At 43.2% G+C, this 17,100-nt stretch overlaps 2 protein-coding genes across 8 annotated transcripts in view; one reads left to right on the top strand and one right to left on the bottom strand.

Annotated features, from left to right (window-relative positions):
- The window catches only part of IQCE (IQ motif containing E), a 29,275-nt gene extending 24,029 nt beyond the window's left edge, over window positions 1-5,246 (bottom strand). For 5 of the 6 annotated variants that reach the window (XM_075058527.1, XM_075058528.1, XM_075058529.1 and 2 more), the window contains exons 1-5: window positions 5,068-5,246; window positions 3,622-3,669; window positions 2,917-2,959; window positions 1,363-1,503; window positions 938-1,069 (exon numbers count right to left, since the gene is read on the bottom strand). In XM_075058527.1, the coding sequence (XP_074914628.1) occupies window positions 938-1,069; window positions 1,363-1,503; window positions 2,917-2,959; window positions 3,622-3,669; window positions 5,068-5,109 (406 nt within the window). In that variant the 5' untranslated portion in view covers window positions 5,110-5,246. The remainder of the gene's footprint in view (window positions 1-937; window positions 1,070-1,362; window positions 1,504-2,916; window positions 2,960-3,621; window positions 3,670-5,067) is intronic. The other variant, XM_075058531.1, reaches the window with a different exon arrangement.
- Window positions 5,247-5,870: 624 nt separating this feature from the next.
- BRAT1 (BRCA1 associated ATM activator 1) lies at window positions 5,871-16,801 on the top strand. 2 transcript variants are annotated; one of them, XM_075058368.1, is made up of 13 exons: window positions 5,871-6,069; window positions 6,413-6,567; window positions 7,376-7,520; window positions 8,426-8,798; window positions 8,889-9,008; window positions 10,165-10,256; window positions 10,513-10,631; window positions 11,146-11,332; window positions 11,695-11,768; window positions 12,350-12,452; window positions 12,736-12,834; window positions 13,817-13,995; window positions 14,213-16,801. In XM_075058368.1, exons 1-13 carry the CDS (start codon window positions 5,886-5,888, stop codon window positions 14,942-14,944), a joined length of 2,562 nt encoding a protein of 853 aa, XP_074914469.1. In that variant the 5' UTR covers window positions 5,871-5,885; the 3' UTR covers window positions 14,945-16,801. The 2 variants fall into 2 exon arrangements, with proteins under 2 accessions (XP_074914469.1, XP_074914468.1); XM_075058367.1 differs by having other exon boundaries at window positions 7,373-7,520.
- The last annotated feature ends 299 nt before the right edge of the window (window positions 16,802-17,100 follow it).

Here is a 17,100-nt window from a genome sequence, read left to right as displayed (position 1 = left end):
TGCAAGAAGTATTTTTAACTAACGAGAAACCTTACAGTTAAAGGAAAATATCTAGAACAGCACCAAACTGAAAACTAGGCTTTTTTTTTTTTTAGAAAGAAGAAGAAAAATCAGCAAGGAAATTAATTTTAGAAATAGAGGTGAAATAGAAATGTTACTGTATGAAACTTCTGCCAGATTTTACAGCCAATTTCTCCTAATTACTTCTCTCTGGTGCTAGATTAAAATATCCATCTCAAGAAAAATAGACGCTTCACAGAAGACTGCAGTCTTCTCACCGCAACAAATCAATTATTTACAAAAGATTTCTAAAAGATGTCCAGAATATATTTTGCTATTTATGCCTAACATGTAAAAGTCTATCATCTTTCAAAGTTACCAGAAACTCTGTATCACCAGTAACAGTATAAGTGTCATTTTAAATGGAAGTTGGATTTTTAAGTTTACAGTTCTCCTTTAAGAAAAGCAGGATAAAGTTTTAAATTTTGCTCCTCTCATAAAACTCAGTTGATTTTAATATCACAACCACATGACAAAACACTTTCTAGAGAAGAAGTAAAAGGAGTCAATTACATAGAATTTCAGGCAAGCAGATGGTTTCTATCAATGGCTCCTAAGCTGTGTTTTGCAAAGTCACAATAAATTGTCTACAGCTGGCCCATTGAACCATATTATATTTGCAACATTTTCAGCTGCAAATGCATGGCAATTTGCAAAAAGTTCTGAAAGCTAATAGTGATTCATTGCTCAAAAAAAATTTGGAAACCCCTGTCTTATCCAATTTAGAAATCTCAAAAAGTATCTCATGAATCATATTTTGACACAGGCTAAACTGAAATGGCTCTTGCTTTCCTAAAGCTAAGATCTTAAGCAACGTATGCTTTTACACGGAAAAAAGATCATTAACTTTTATTTACTACACCATTACATAGTTTACCATTATTAGAAGAACGAGAGTGTTTTGGCTTCTTCATTCCTAGAGCTTCCTTCAAATATTCTGGAGTGCTACTAGAAATGTTAGTTCGCATATGCCCCATGCCAGCATCTGATTTCAGAGGATGGCTCATTCCTGCCAACGAAAATGGAACAAAAATGCAAAAATTGGGGATAATTGTGAATTAAATTTGTGGATTTATTCTGAACAAATGCAACATAGAAAGCTCCAGATGCTGTTAATTATTCCCTCTATAAATTCCAGTGTTCAAGATCAGATAATTCCAACCACCCAAATAAATAATAGTGAAATGACTTCCTATGTAGCCTATAATGAAATACAAATCTGTTTTTTAAGAGTTTATATGTTAAGCTGAACACAACACTGAATGTTATCCATATATGCAGATAAAGTTTCTATAATAATACCTTGTTTCAGTGATCCCAGCCACATCTGCCTTGGGTTTTTTACAGCTGCATTCTCAAGATGTGCACTGCCTGTTCCCTGCAGAGATCGCCAAACTGCAGGTTTTTTAGGATACAGTTGTGTGCTAGAACTGTATGGAGACTCTATAACAAAAGAAAATATCTCAGTATTGCCGTAAAAAGCTCAAGGTCATGAAAATCCTTTCTGTCTTGTGCTTCAAGGTTCCCAGACACAGTCCTATTACTTATAAAAATAGAATTTAACAGCATACTACATATTGGCTTATATGGAGCAATGGGACATTCACCTAAAAAAAAAAAAAAATCACAATAAAGAAAAAATCCAATTCCAAAAAAATGAAGAGGCTTACAAAGAGGTATAGTGACAGTAATATGACTAAACGCATGTAGAAATATTTACACGTATAGTTTGGATAGGCATCCCTAAGATACCTGCATGTCTAAATTAATACATTAAATTGCCCTTTCAATGAGTGTATACACAAACGTCCTATCAATGAGAAAAATATGTATGGCTAAATAGACAGAACTAACTCTATAGCTACTAAACCACTAGCAATTTTCTTGCAGTAATCGAAGAACAGAATTGGTCTGATGCAATTGGTCTGTGCTGGGGAGCCCCTCGCATTACTACTTCAGGTATGGCAGTCAGGTTCAAATACTGACACTAATTACACTTCAAATTAGTATAGCTGTGCACTATATGGGCTAACTAGTTAGTCTTCAAATTACCAAGAGAAGTACATACAGGAAGAGGCAATGTCACAAACATCATAGTTGAAATTAAACAACTATTTTAAATTCCATCATTTAGGCAAGCAAAGGGATTTCAGGAAAAGAAAGAAGATAGATATACATCTACCAGAAGAGCATGCCTCCTCCTCAACCTAAAGCAAAATTTAAAAGCACAACATTATTTTTTAGAAACAAAACAAAGTAACAACAATCAGCAACACTCTGAGGTAAAGTCTTCTTTGAAACATTCACTGGAAATATAAAAAGGAAGGTAAATGGAAAAGTACAGTAAGAAACAGAAACCCCAGAAAAAAAGGACAAAACCCCACATTAAAACCGCAGGTCTAATAACGTTGTACTTCTAAGGTCACGTGAATAAAAAGCCCAAACAACAAATGCAACGGAGAACTGCTTAATTTACAAACACAGGTATCTGCTGGATGGTAGGTACTCCAGTAATTCCAGATTCTTTCTACACAGCAAGTATCAGGATTTCTCCAAAAAGACAAAGAGAAAAAGAAATGCTTGCCATTAGAAGGGATAACATCAGAAGAAAGTAGTTTATGCTGGAGAATCAAGAATTACAACTAACCCACAAACTTCAGTATTTAGCCCATGAAAGTCTAACTTCACAGGTTACAGAACAAATCTCAGATAGGTGTGCTCTGCACAAACCAGTGAATAATTTCTGAAGAGAATAATAAGATGTTGTTTCAAGTAAATCTTCCAGTTCCTGTGTCCCACAAATCTATCTTGTTCAGCAATAACAGAAGCAGAAGAAAAAAATTTTGGAACACTTACTCGGTGACTTTGGAGGCTTGTGAAAGATTTTCTTCTTTAATTTCTAGAAGAGAAAAAGAATGTTTTATGTATTTAACATATTTCACTCTTCAAAAATTTCAGCATATAAACTCAAATCTCAATGGCTTCAATCTCCATTTTGTATGGAGATCATTTGTTCTAATAAGGCAAAATCTTTTGTGTAGAAAAGAAAAATAGTAGCATTAAGTATATGCAGATTTGGCCACAGCAATCGTCACCAGAATTAAGGTGGTACCTACTGGAGTTTTATGCTACAGAGAAAAAGTAGTCTGTTCATGCTCAGAACACCAAGACCTTCCCCATCAGTATTAAATATGAGTAGCAGGAAATTAAAGATGAACACAGAGTAGAGGCTCATCTGTAGAACCATTTAGCTAAAGGGAAGACTTATTCAATTCCATTAAAACTCTGTAAAAGGATTACTTAGGCCTGTAACTTGATATGAACAGCGAAATGAAGCCAAACATTGTTTGCAGCCCCCAGTGCTGAGAATTTAGAAGCCAGAATTACATCTGGAATCAAAGGAGGTTTTTGAATCAAACTACATTGCAATAACGTTGTTAGCCCTCCTCTCTGAAGGGTGTCTTATCAACCAGGAGGCATCACATGGATGTAGTGTGTGCAAGAACGTGTTGAGAGGCCTTTTAAGGCATTCATGCATAGTGTGCCATTAATAAAACTCACCATTTCTGTATCTGATTCACAGGTTATTACAGACAGGCTGTCATCTCCCTAGGAAATAGAGACATTAACTGTGGCATTTGCTACTAAATAATTGGTTATAATACACCTCCAGAAAACTTTATATCCTTTTACTATCACAACAAAGTTTGAGTGCCATAAATTAAAATGGTAAACGTGTCACCACTGTTGCAAAAAACAGCATCATTTGCTCTAACACAAACGTTCTGCGTGATATAGCGCAAGTCACTTCAGACTTGAGCCAGAGACTTATGCGCTTCAGTGCACAGCATTACAACAGCTGAACCTTCAGGTGCCCCATCTTCCAAGGTGCTGGTTTTGCGTTAATTTCTCCACCAGTAAGAGTTAAGCAGCAACTCATCTGTTTGCCCCTTTCCTCACTCACTTGTTCCTACCCTTGCTATGCCATGTGAATGTTCAGTAAACTCAACTGGAAAAGTGACCAAGCTGAGGAAAAAAACCCCAAATCAAGGAATCAAAAAAGTGGTTAATTTTTCCTCAGATTGAGCTGACAACTTTCCCTGCTTCTCAAATGTAAGCATATCCACAGCAGAGGGAAAATTTCCGCTTTGCTTTCAAATTTTCTGAATGTATGCTGCCCTCACAGAAAGAACATTTTCACTTGCTGCTGACTCCACGGTACTCACAGCTGCAGCACCATTCATTGGACAGACGCTGATCTATCTCATTGTAAGAGGCAGCGCGGGGTGCAGTATTTTTGAGAACCCTGGTTGACAGAACAGGAGCTGGGATTGACAGCAACAAAGCAGTAAACTTTTTGTGCTGGCTGAGAGCAAGCAGGTACACATCTCACACACCATGCCGTACAGTTTTTAATTTCCTGAGGCAATATTCCTTGCAGCACACTTATTATTTTTGATATTTTAAGGCCTTTTTATCACTCTGGGAGATCTCCCTAGGTAACTGCAGCTATCACATTAAGAATCAGAGAACGTGGAAGGCACCCAGCCTCGATAGGAGATAGTAAACAACAAAACGTTCACCAAGATATAAACTTGCAATAACAAAACCACCGCAGTCTTTGGAAACCTTCACAGTCCCTTTGCTCTTGCAAAGGAGGCCCAACAAGAGCCACCTGCAACAGACGACAACAGAACACGGTGGCTCCTAGCAAAAAACCCTCCAGCTGGAAGCCGAGGGGGAAGGAGAGGAACGCTACCATCCCCCCTCCCCCTGCCGCGCTACCGGCCAGCCAGAGAGATACGGGCAGAACCCAGAACCCCACGGACTGGAGACGGACGAAATTGTCCTCCTCCCCCTCCTAGCCACCGCCTCGCCGGCCCGGCAAAGCCTGAGGGAGCTCGAGGCTTTATCCCAGCCCCGCAGGCAGACGGGAGCGTTTCGCGGGCCGGGCCCCGGCTGAGGCAGCCTCCTCCTCCTTCTCCTCCCCACAGGCCCGCTCCTTACCAGCTCCCCCTCCGCGGCCGCCTCGCCGGCCCCCCGGGCCATAGCGGGAGGGTGGCGGGGAGGCCTTAAGGGGGTGGCAGAGCGGCGGGGACCACCTCGGGCCACGGCGCCCGACTCGGGGCAGGGGGGAGGCCGCCGCGGCCTAGTCTGAGCACCAGCCTCCCCCCCTCACGGCACTTCCGGGTTGCGGAAACCATGGCAACCAGCCGCGCGGCGGAGGGGCGGGGCGGGCGCGACGACGCCTGCGCAGAGTGACAGCGGGGAGGCGGAAGTGGGGGGGGTAGGGCCGCGCCGGCGCTTAGCAGCAGCTCCGGCGTCGCCTGCGGGCACAGCCGGGCGGGCCTCGGCCTTGCTGCGGAGCTCGAGTGCCACCAAGCGGCCCCGAAAGACAGGAAACCCCGGAGGGCTGTGGAAAAGCCCTCACGACAGCCGGCTCCGCTCCGCCATCCTGCCCAGGGACAACCGCAGGCGGAGCACGGCCCTGAGAGCAGCCCCTTCCCTCTCAGGCACTGCCTTTAGAGCGACGGCGGGACACCCGCCCGTACCCCCCCCCGCGACAGCACCCACGGGCGCAGCTCGCTCGTCTCACACCGCCCGCCCGCCCTCCATCTGAGCGCGCCGGGGCCACGCCCCCTGACCTATCCCCCTCGGCCACGCCCCAGCCTTTGCGACACTCGCTTTGCGGCCGCGGCCGGTAACGGCGGTTTCTGCTGGTTACGGGGCGGACGCGGAGGGGTCCCCCCGGGGCCGGTGTCGTGTCCGTCCCCTCCGTTCCCCCCCCCCCCCCCCACGCACACGCACCCCCCGTGGCCGTAGCCATGGCCATGTCCTTCCAGAAGCCGTGGTTCCTCGCCCGGGCCCGCCGCCGCTTCGCCATGACCCGCGAGTGCGCTCTCCTGCTGCCCCGCGTCTGCGCCGCCCTGGCCGACCCGCGGCAACCCGGCTCCGACGACACCTGCCTGGAGAAGCTGCTCGACTGGTTCCAGGAGCTGACGCTGTTCGGTGAGTGCCCGTCGCTTGCAGGGTCCACACCCCACCTCCCCTCTCCCAAAAGCCCTGGCCGCCGGTGACCGGCAGGGTCTTGTCCGAGGGGGAGGGAGGCCTGCAGGCCGGCACCCCCGGGGGAAGCCTCCCTCGGGGCTGCTGGTCTCTCGGCGACACCTGAAAACGCTGTTCAGTACTCGAGGCCTGTGCCTGGGCTTCAGGTGAACCCAAATTCGTCCCTAACAGTTGTGAGGGGTTATGCTTAGCTCAGGCAAGCGCCTTAGAGTTGTGAGAGGGGATGGAAGTCCTGGCAGTGACCCTCTGTTTTCTGGCCTTTTCTCGGGCAACACCCGGTTGCTAGATTCTACCGTGCAGCTGGTGCAGGATAACCCCTGTCTGACAGAGTTCATCACCTCCGTGCTGGCACTGCCAGAGCCTAGTCCGAGCATCCTCTCCTTTACTCTGCGGTTAGCTGGGATACTTGCCGCTTCTGAAAACCGCTTCCAACACTTGCAGGTGAGTCGGCTACCCAGGTAACTGCTGCCGCGTGTCTGTTTCCTCCTCCTACACAGAGGGTGCCTGAAAATGAATGTATTCTGCTTATAAAATTTCTGGCATGCGTCAAACGACTCAGCAAACAGTGATACAGTAATGAATACCTACAATCATACCGTTCCTTTTCAGTTCTCATGTAAAGCATGACTTCTTACTTCTGTCTTGCCTCAGTAGTACTATGAATGCTAATACGTAATGCTTCTCATTTTCAGCTCAAAACAGTATATGGGATAACACTATTTCACAGCCATCATTGCAAAATGTATCCCTGGACAGATCCTGTAGATTTAAACTGCACTAACAGATGTAGTTTTTCCTCCATAGTAGGTTGACAGGAAATCTCTGATTCCCTGCAAAAATGAGGGAGCTTTCTAAAGCCCTGCTTTTACAATAGAATACATTGATAGTACTAAACTCAAAACCCAAAAGGCTTTGAGGGAAGAGCCCTCTTATGGGCATAAAGATGCCCTTTATGCATACAACTGCATAAAGCAGTCTAATGGAACTGATACATACATAAGTTGTCCCTAGCATCTTAAAACCAAGCAATTTTGGTCTTGAACACCTCTATTGCTTACTCCATCAAAGGGACATGTGTTGAGTTTAAGCATGGGATTCTGAAAATTTTCTATTTTAGTGATGCTTCTAGCAAGAGAAGGTTTCACTACAGTATTGATACTCGTGACTTGGATGACAGAGCAACCTCTCCACTCCCCTTGAGCCCCTTTGCTTACTGTTTACTCTGTGTGTTCTCCTCTGGCCTCAGCAGGAGAAGCTGTTGGCCAGGCTTTTTGGCAGGGATGGGCCTCCGAACAGCGCAGTGTGGGAAGATGCATCTGTGCGAAGTGGCTGGGTGCAGGGTGTGCACAACATGATGCATCACCAGCCTGCCCTCCACTTGCTCTGCAGTGGTGGTGAGTACTTCGAGGACTGGGAACTCCCCAAATCCTCTGTCTCTTCCATTCCAGTCTGTTGCTCAGATCTCAAATGAGAGAGACAGGCGTTCTCATTTATTTAAGACAAAAATAAGCCATTTGTCAAAAACGCTGAAGTCATTGAAAGATGGTGGGGTTTTTGTTAAATTAGTTATACTTCCTCCCCCCGACCCCCAAACACTGAAGGAGATGCCCTTTTTAGACGGGAAAGAGGCACATCTTATGAAACACATGATAAAAATAGCTTATTAAAAGCTTTCTTTATTCTTACTTGTAACTCTTACTGAAAGGTACGTTTCAGTATGATTTTAGTGCAGAAAAACTAACCAGGGGCTCATTTAATACTTGCACACATTTGCAGTCTCGTTGTTATGTAGATATGTAAATTCTGCTGTTAACACCAACTTTAGATCCCATGTACAGAGCAGCCTAAAAGACTGGATTGGTATTAACATGCAGCATGCGCTGCTGTCCATGTGATGGAAAAGTAGTACTGTTGCTGCTGTTCATGTTTTTGTACTGCTTGTGTCTGGAGAAGGTACAGGCTACTTCCATAAATACAGTGGGTGTGCTGTCAACTCTCCTAATATTACTAATGTTATATTGAAGTTCTCTTGTGTTCCTGAGTTATTAAAACACCTGAGGATCTGAAAACAGTTTTACTTTCTTCTTTTGTTTGCTTTTTGTTTGTTTGTTGTTAAGGACTGGCCGACTTTGAAACGCCATAGAGACTACAAAATAAAGTATAAAAAACCCCACCAACACCATTTAAAGCTGTGTAGTACTTGAATTAGAATAATATATGGTTGGAGTGCAACAAGGCTCCACCTCACAATAGGAAGGCTGTTGTTTTTCCTCCAGTGACTTGTTTTGTTTTCACACAGGGGGCATAGATGTGATCTTCACTCTGCAAGGTGATCCCAGCCTGTTTGTGGCTTCAGCTGCCAGTCAGCTTCTGGTGCACATGCTCACCCTCTCTGTAGAGTCTGAAACGACTAAACCTCTCAGTACAAAGGACTGTGACTGGCCAGCGTGTGCCCAAATGATTATAAAGCGTATAGAAGATTCCCTTCAGTCCAGCTCTGCCTCTCACATCGAGCAGTCATTAAAACTGTTAACTAGTTTGTTTGGCAGTTGTCGTGCTACGTGGACTGAAGTACTTTGGTTAGGCGTAGCAAAGCAGATAGAATCCTTTTTGACGGAAGAGACTGTTCAACTACAGCACATGCTGGCGAATCTTTTGCTTAACATGGCATGGTAAAGATTGGGGACCTTGGATCCAGTGATGAGATATATCTGTTTTCCACCGTCTGATAGGATGTATTACTTACGCTTCTTTCTTCTCAGGTCCCCTGTGTTTCGTGACACTGAAGGCAGTTTTTGGGCACTAGTGACTTCTGCTCTGGAACACTTAACCCCAGTACAAGCAGGTCCTTTGGCAGTGGGAATTCTGAGGCTCTACAAATGGTAGGACTTACTGCAACAGAATTTTTGCACTCTGCAAATGTTTCTGTACTATCATTTCTGGTGTCTTTCCAAGAACTGTTTTTTTCCTCACTGCATTTTTTGATACATTCCTTAATATATAAGACTGGTTGGCAAGAACCATGCCAGTAGCTAACAAACTTCAGACACTGATAGTAAGAATAATACCATTTCAAAGAGAGAGAAATGAAGGGAGCTAATATCGTGTTTATGTGCATACACTTGTATCTTACCTACAGCCACCCAATTTCAGGAAGAAATAAAAAACTCCTTTAACTTTGTACTACCAAGATTGATTAAGATGGACACGATTTGACTCCCTGTCAAATCCAGTAGTCTCTGTTCAGTTTTCGCTTTCACAAAAACGCTGCCTAGTGTAAAAGCTTTCACTGCTCTTACAGAAGCGTGCATCTGGAGACCCATGTCAACAGTGGTAGAATAACTTAGGTTAGAAGGAACCTGTAGAGGTGATCTAATTCAACCTCTTGCTCAGTTCAGGGCTAACTTCAAAGATAGATAGGGTTGCTCAGGGCCTTCACCAGTCAAGTTTCAAATATCCCCAAGGATGAGGATTCCAGAGCTTCTCTGGGCAACGTGTTCCAGTGCTCACCCACTTTCATTTCACTATGGAAAGAATTTTCTATATATCCAGTTGGAATCTACCCTGTTGCAATTTAAGATTCTTGTCTTGTTGTGCACCTCTGAGAAGTCTGCCTGCATCTTCTCCATAACTCCACTTTAGGTAGTTGAAAAGCATCAAGAAATCATCAGATGAATACAGCACATATGGATACTGATTTACAGGCTAAGTAACACCTGTGTCTTAAGATACAAGGACACCATTTTGTTGATGAGAAATGCCTCTCTCTAAACCCCCTTCTTACACAGAATCCCACTCTTTATTTGCGTAGCTTGATAAGGCTGCTTCTAAATTCCAGAGCCATTTTCCTCTCTGCTTTCAGTTAGCCAGGGAAGCTTGGAAGAAGGCTTGAATTGTGATAATACTTTCATTGCTCTGTCATTGCTGGCTTGTTTAAAAGCCTGCATGAAAACATTATTCTGCTCAGCGTTTGGGGGCAGATGTTTGGGAAGGAATTGAAGTGTTCTTGTTTTGGTAACTGCTGTTTCCTCCTTGAAGCCCACAAGATGTGAGGATTCAGGCACTGACTGTTCTACTTCAGCCAATGGACTGTATTTTGAGAGCAGCCTCCCAGCCTCTGGAATACGCAGGTACAGTTGTGACAGAACAGTAGAGGCTAGTCTGCTTGCCAGTGTTTTATGTGGCTGGTGCAGACAAAACTGGAGGAGGAAGAGTAGAATTAGTCAAGGACAGTACCAGTGTTTGTGGCAAAATGCAGCATCCTACTGACAGTTGCATTTGAAGGGATATTCATACTGCATCACCTGAATATCTTGATTAACTTTAAAAATCACAGTCCTTTGTGTTCACTAACAACCTGAGCTCTTCCCTCTTTTGGTCCTCTAGGTTTGCTGGATGAGTCTGTTAGTGATCCCATCACTGTTGAAAGTCTTCTGTCCTCCAGGTCATCTTGTGCTAATCTCCTGTGTCAGACCCTCGCTCATCTGGAGCAGCTGCTGTCTCTGGTAACATTCAGAGAAGGAAAATAACCTGGGGATCAAATGGGTCCTTGAAAGACAGCATTAAGATTGCTTGCAAACTTTTGCAGTACAGCTTAACAGAACATGGAGAGGAGTTGACAGTGAGGACTTCCATATGTTAAAGAAATCTAGTACAGTAGACTCCAAATAGGAAAACAGAGGAATACTGAGGCTTGTAAAGAGGGACTGCACCTAATTTTAAATCCATCTTCACAAGCTTTGTTAACATACCTTACTTCTACTGCAATTATTGATCCAGTGAAAAAACATAAATTGAACTGCTTTCCCAAACAGTTAGAAGAATCTCCTTCCATCTGTGCAATAGTTCTTGGGAGAGAGGAAGATAATTTGTTTGTAGTTATTAGCACTGTGTTACCTTAAGAACACACTAGAAATTGCAATTTTTGCTGCCTCCTGACCAAAAAATCCTGCTCTCTATGCACGCTTGAGACTTTTGCTAGAAACTTTTGTCCATTTTTTCTTTCTCCCCTCCCATTAGAGTCGTTTGCCAGTGGATTTACCCTATACATCTTTGCTGCGCTCTCTCATGACAATATTACAATTCTGTAATGGCTTCCTAAGTCCAGCTTCTCCTCTGGGAAGCACGATAAGCCGAATCTTGATCAATTGCTTCAGAGTACAGAGGTCAGCTCTTGATGTCGTAGCAGCACTCTCAGAACGAAAAGGTGAGTTAATCTTTGCACTTTAATTTTGGAAATACTTGACTATTCTGTAGTTGCAGAATTTTTCATTCCCCTTCACTGATCTTTCTGAATGAAGACTGCCACTTCCAGTTCTGAAGCTTGTTAATTTTTTCCAATTCTTCCTACTGTCTTGGCTAACCTTACATTCTGTTGATGAGCTAGGGCAGGTAATACTGTCATTGCGAGAAACTGGATGTTTCTTCTTTACTCTGAGGACTGTATTTGCTTTCTTCTCCAAACTGGTTTTACAATCCTGTGTCTCTCTGTATTTTAGCAGTTGAATTGTGATTCAGCTGCTCCTTCTCTCAGTATTGGTCCTTTAGGGTTTTTTTAATATGTTTCAGGCAGTGACACACTCATAGGAAGTCTATTTGATCTCCTTCTGGCATACCTGGAGAGTCCAAACACCAGCCCTACTGTGAGTATAGAACTAAGGAGAGATCCAAGTCTACTAGCTTGCCCCAGTGGGATGTAGTTCTGAGAAATTGTCTGACAACAGTTGTTTCTTAGCACAGTTTGTATTAGAATATGTAGGAGACTTGTCTTGATTCTGGGTGGTTTGCAGGAAATAGCTAAAATTCTAGTGAGTGTGTAACTGACCAATACATTGAGTGTTCTTGAAAAGACAGGAGTCATCGCATCTAAGAGTAGCACCAACATACTCAACTTGGCATGGCCCTTAAGTATTGAATTCTTTGCATTAAGGGGTTTTGTTTTCTTGCTTTGTTTTGTTCAAGTGACTGATGACAACTGCAAATCAAAAGCTGGAGGTACTAGAACTTCATAATACTAAGCTGAGAATGGACATTTTCTAAGTGTTTGTTAGAATGTTATATGAACATCATTTATTTGTGGCTTACTTCTTAGTAAGGAAGCATATGTACTTGTTTACTCTGAGAATTTCTCTGGAAGTTTGAGGCTATAAAACAAATTTTATCTAGCATAAAGGCAACAATGCCTCCTCCTTTAGTAAAGTGAATCTGCTTTATATTTCTTCAGGTTCTAAAGAAAACATTTCAAGCTACATCCAAGTGGTTGGTGCGCTTGCAGGAACTGTCCTGCTCCAACAGTCAGGGGCAACAAACTGAGAAGATTTTGGAAGGTAACAAAGCAATTCAAGCTGGGACAAACAGCAGCTACTGGCATACATGAAATCTGCTCTTGCCTACCTTTTCTGCTCAAAGCACTTAGGATTCATTTGTTCACAACTATGTTGAGTTTAGGTTTAGCTGTCCGAATAGTGCTTTGAAGAACTCTGGGAGAAGCATACAGCAGCAGTAAAAGGGATTGCATCAGATAAAATGATATAGAGGCTGTAGAGTGATTGCTTCAGTAAGGTTTGTTGCCTTTCATGTCCATTCAGGCTTGTCACTGGGCTTTTACAGATGTGTTTCTGGTGCTGCAGAAGCGTTTGTGCAGTCCTTGCTGGGAAGTAAGAGATTCTTCTCTGGAGTTCCTCACTGTCCTGATTAAATGCTTGAGAGGTAGGTGCAGAGATTTAACAGTTCATAGTGGAGGAGTATTTCTTTTAATGTTATGAAAGTCAGGCTGGTGAAGCATCCTCTGACCTGTAACTGGAGGGCTAAGAAAAGAAAGAAGTGTCAAGATTCTTACTCTTAGATCATGACTAAAATCTGACAAAAAGACTAATAAATTTATCCTACTTTTCTGTTGAACTCAGATTGCTGTACCCTCCTTAATGGCAGTTTCAGTGAGTTAAACTGAGGATGATGTCAAGGCAGGTGACAATGCTTAATGGCAGATAATACTTTCCCTTTTTTCAGTTTGCTCTGAGGTGGAGTCTGTTTGGTTTCACTCAGCAGGCTGGGAGCTGGAATTTAGAAGGCTAAAAGCCTAGATCTACTTTGCATGATTTGGATTAATTACTGATTTTCCACTTTACTGGTAGCTCAGGCTTTACAGTAGGTAGCACTAAGACAATGTTAATTCTTCTACAGTAGCTCTGTGATATTGGAAGAGCGGGGGATGTTGCCAACTACTGTTCTCCCCAGGTCACAAAGGAAGTATCCAGCACATTCAGCTGCATTAGTGCTGCAGTTGCATTCTTGTTCTTTGCCATATGCCTTGAAAACATGAAAGGAAGACTGTTTTTTCCTCCTTTAAGCAAAGGCATAAGTTTGATGAGGCTGAAAGCATGTCCCCGCTTGCCCAGAGAAGTTTTTTCTTGCCCCTAGAATATTTACAGTGTAAATGGATTTTTCGAAGTTTCAGTGTCTAGCAGGCTTGACTGAAAGTCACCAAGCTGCTGGAAAATGGGGAGCCTGACACAGAGTATCTGTGCTCTTGTGAGCAGCTGCTGGTCTCTGCAGTGGCTCAGCTCACTGGCAGCTGTCCCTGCAGTCAGTGGGCATCCTTGTATGACGCAAAGAACTGTTTGCATTGGAAACAGCTTCATGGTCTGAGAGAATAAAGCCTTGCTTATTTGGATTGCTGTCTTGTTTACAGACCAGGATGAGTTCAGGCAGTCTCTCCTGTCTTCGGAGGTGCCAAGGCTTACAGAAAATCTTCTTGAGGATCCAGAAAGCTACGTGCGAGCGAGTGCTGTGACTGCTGTGGGACACTTGGCCTTCATTACTTACTTTGCTCCAGAGTCACCTGTTGTAGGCAATCAGTATAATAAAGAGGTATGATGACTTTGTGTAGCCCACTGCAGAATCAGGCAGAACTACACATCAATTTACTGCTGTACTACTTAAAACTTTCATCACAAGTTATCTGCAGCCTCATGCAGGCAGATTTCACAATCAATAGTGAAAAGACTAGACTTTTTACTTTGGCTATTCTTGTTTCTTTGCGTGCCCATCACCTCATTGTGCTTTTTCTTTGTCTTTTTTCATTTAGAACACTGTAGCAAAGCTTCAAGAAATCTTGTCAACGGACCCAGAGGGCTTCCCTAGGAGGGCTGTGATCAGCATCTTCATCAAGTGGCTGAGACAAGGCTGCACAGGTCAGCTGGAAGATACAGAGCAGTTTGTCTCTAGAGTGATCCAAACTGTGGAGCATGACTTAGACTGGGAAGTTAGACTTGGTGGTTTGGAACTGATTGAAGTTTTCTGTAGTCAGACAATTTGCCAACTTGGCCTTCCTCAATGCCCTTATGCTCCTGTCTCATCTGCAGTCACTAGTTCCATTCATTGGAATGAGTCACTGCAGGTATTTTGCCGAGCAAAACTGTTCAGCTTTTTGTTTCGGTCTTTGTGTGACTGTGACAAACCAGTAGGTCAGAGAGCCTGTGATGTACTGCTTGGCTTAAAAAGTGATTTCTATCCAGTTAGTACTCCGGAGGGTTCACAAGAGACTGGAGATTCAGCTGTAGGACAAGGCATTGCCTGGTTACAAAGGACGCTAAGGCAGGGTTCTCTGGCCCAGAATTTCCCCACAGATGGTAGTAATGGGGTAGATTTTCAAGATCCGGAGAACATGATGCTAGCTTTGGGTGCAGTAGAGTTAGAAGAGCTACATGATGAGCTAAATAGAAGTAGTGATCATGTGGAGAAAAGCCCTCAGTCCCTCTTACAGGACATCCTTGCTACTGTGGGGACCATAGAGGAGAATGAAGCTGACTGTTATTGAAGACATCTTTTGCTCTGAGGGAGCAGTGTTTTAGTAGTTTTCTTCTGGGGGAGAATTTTTTGCTACCAGTTGTGAAGTCTTTCTTGAGAGAGGATAAAAAGAAGTGTTACACTGAACAGAGAAAAGGATGGTTTTGTTAGCTTTAATACTGAAGAATTTTTTGTTAAAAAGTGTAGTCTCCAATAAACTGTGTTTTGTTTTTCAAAGTAAACACATTAAGAAATGCATTTGTTCTTTAAGTCCTGTGTCTTTTAAGAAAGCACCAGACCATGCCTACATAAGGAAACATTTTTTAAAAACAAAACAGTGACTGAAAACAAGTTGTTGCATGCACCTTTTAGAGCCAGAGTAGCTAAAACTGATGAAAACTAGTTTTAAGGGACACTTGTTTTGACCTTGTCCCTATCTCCATTCTAAAAGCAAGAGTTCTCGAGTTCCCTGTTGCATTTTGAGGTCTACAGCAGAAGGTGGCACTTAAGAAGTCAAAAGCTGATCATCCTTAACATTACAAACTTTCTTCTGTAGATAACATACTTGTTTGATCTCAGCAGCGATACTAAAAAACTGACTTTGTTTTTAACTGAAGCCAGAAACCAGACTATTTTGCTGAATTTTAAGTGCTCCTTTTCTGCATTCCTAAAGAACTAGATAAGCTTCTAACTAGTAAGAGAAACTGACACCTGCAGCTTTTTATGATAAAAATAGATCTATCCTTAGCTTTGGTAAACAGTTAGAAAACAGCAGCTATAGTGTGAACAGCAACATTGTTTTCTGAGAAGAAAATCGCCCAGTTTTTTAAAAACAGAGGGAAGACTGTGGTTTGCAACTTACTCCAATGTCTTGCCATGTGCTAAGAAGCTTTCTGAAACCTAGGAAAAAACAACCGAGTACCTTTAGTGTAGGTCAAACCATGCTGTATTCCTTTCCAGCACTGTGGTGTTACTTAGCATCCTTTTTCCTCCTGCAGCCTAGGCAGAGGCAAGAACACAACACTCGTTTTAGGCTAATGCAGGCTATAGCATCTAATACAGTGGAAGAACTTCTACAGTCTCCTCCTTCAATATTATCCCTGCAGCAGTACAACAGGGTGAGTTGTAGTTTGAGTTTCTTGCTGCTGAGGTTGAAGATGTACTCTATGCCTTTTAATGAAGTCAGCGCACTTACCTATAGCTCTGTGCACAGCTTTATGTATGACAGAGCCCTTGGGTGTTGTACCAGCAGCTTTTATTGGGAGAAGGCAGCTCTGCTTCTGATACACAATTCTACCTGAGCATGGTCTACACCTGGCAAAAGACAGAAGATATTAAAAATCAGGTCTTTTCCTGCCACTGCATTTTTCTCAGAAATTGAAAGGGTTAGCGAGAGAGAAGGGATTTGCTTTTAAAGAAGTGTGGATTGTTTATGGAGTTTTAGCAGTCCTGTCTGGTGAAGGGATTATATGCTCCAGGAAAGGAGACAGCAGGTTGCTGGGTCAATGTCTTCCTCCTGTTCAGCACTAGAATTCTTGTGATTTCAGGGTTGTGCCGTTTAGGAGACTCCAAGGAATTATTCAGATATCAGCAAATTGAAAAAGTGACTTGTTATGGAACGGAAACACTGCTTATTACCGAGGTCTCTTGACTCCCAGACCTATTAAATTTTAATGGAACTTTTTTTTTCTTTTTAATCGGCTGGGGTGATGGTGACATTGTTAAGTTTATACCGTTTGCCTAATTGCAGTCCAAAGTCTTGTTTATACACAGGATGCTTGTACACTGAAACCCAAATGTACAACAAACTGGGGGGGCTCCTTATCTTTACAAGGGGAATTAAGGACTCCTTTCATCTCATTAAAAACCGGTCTCTACCTCCAGCAATTAGGTGACTCAATGCTGATTCTGTACTTCTCTCTCTTCTGACCTCACTGCATTGCCTTACTGCCACTTTAGGTACAGTAGAGAGTCTTATTAACACAAATGCTTGTACTGACATCCTGCACCTGATAATTGGGAGAAATGTGAAGGGTCATGAAGATCTGAGCAGTGTGAGGAACAAATAGCAGGGACCAGAGAGGGTGAGGGAGATGAAAGCAAAATAAGAAACCCATGATTCTTTCTACAGAAGACAATGGCAGTGGCATTTGTGAGCTGAAAATTTAGCTACCAAATTTGTAAACA

The sequence above is a fragment of the Buteo buteo genome, chromosome 27 (genome assembly GCF_964188355.1).
Source record: "Buteo buteo chromosome 27, bButBut1.hap1.1, whole genome shotgun sequence".
Taxonomy (NCBI): Eukaryota; Metazoa; Chordata; class Aves; order Accipitriformes; family Accipitridae; genus Buteo; species Buteo buteo.
Note: the sequence above shows the minus strand (reverse complement) of the source record. Positions and strands in the feature narration are given on the sequence as shown.

Bases quoted from the DNA above. Each gene is read 5' to 3' on its own strand.
- BRAT1 (XM_075058367.1), top strand. From the start codon at position 5,886: ATGGCCATGTCCTTCCAGAAGCCGTGGTTCCTCGCCCGGGCCCGCCGC. The intron at 12,453-12,735 runs GTAACAAAGCAA...GGGCTTTTACAG, and splicing joins AACTGAGAAGATTTTGGAAG to ATGTGTTTCTGGTGCTGCAG. The intron at 13,996-14,212 runs GTATGATGACTT...TTTTTCATTTAG, and splicing joins GCAATCAGTATAATAAAGAG to AACACTGTAGCAAAGCTTCA.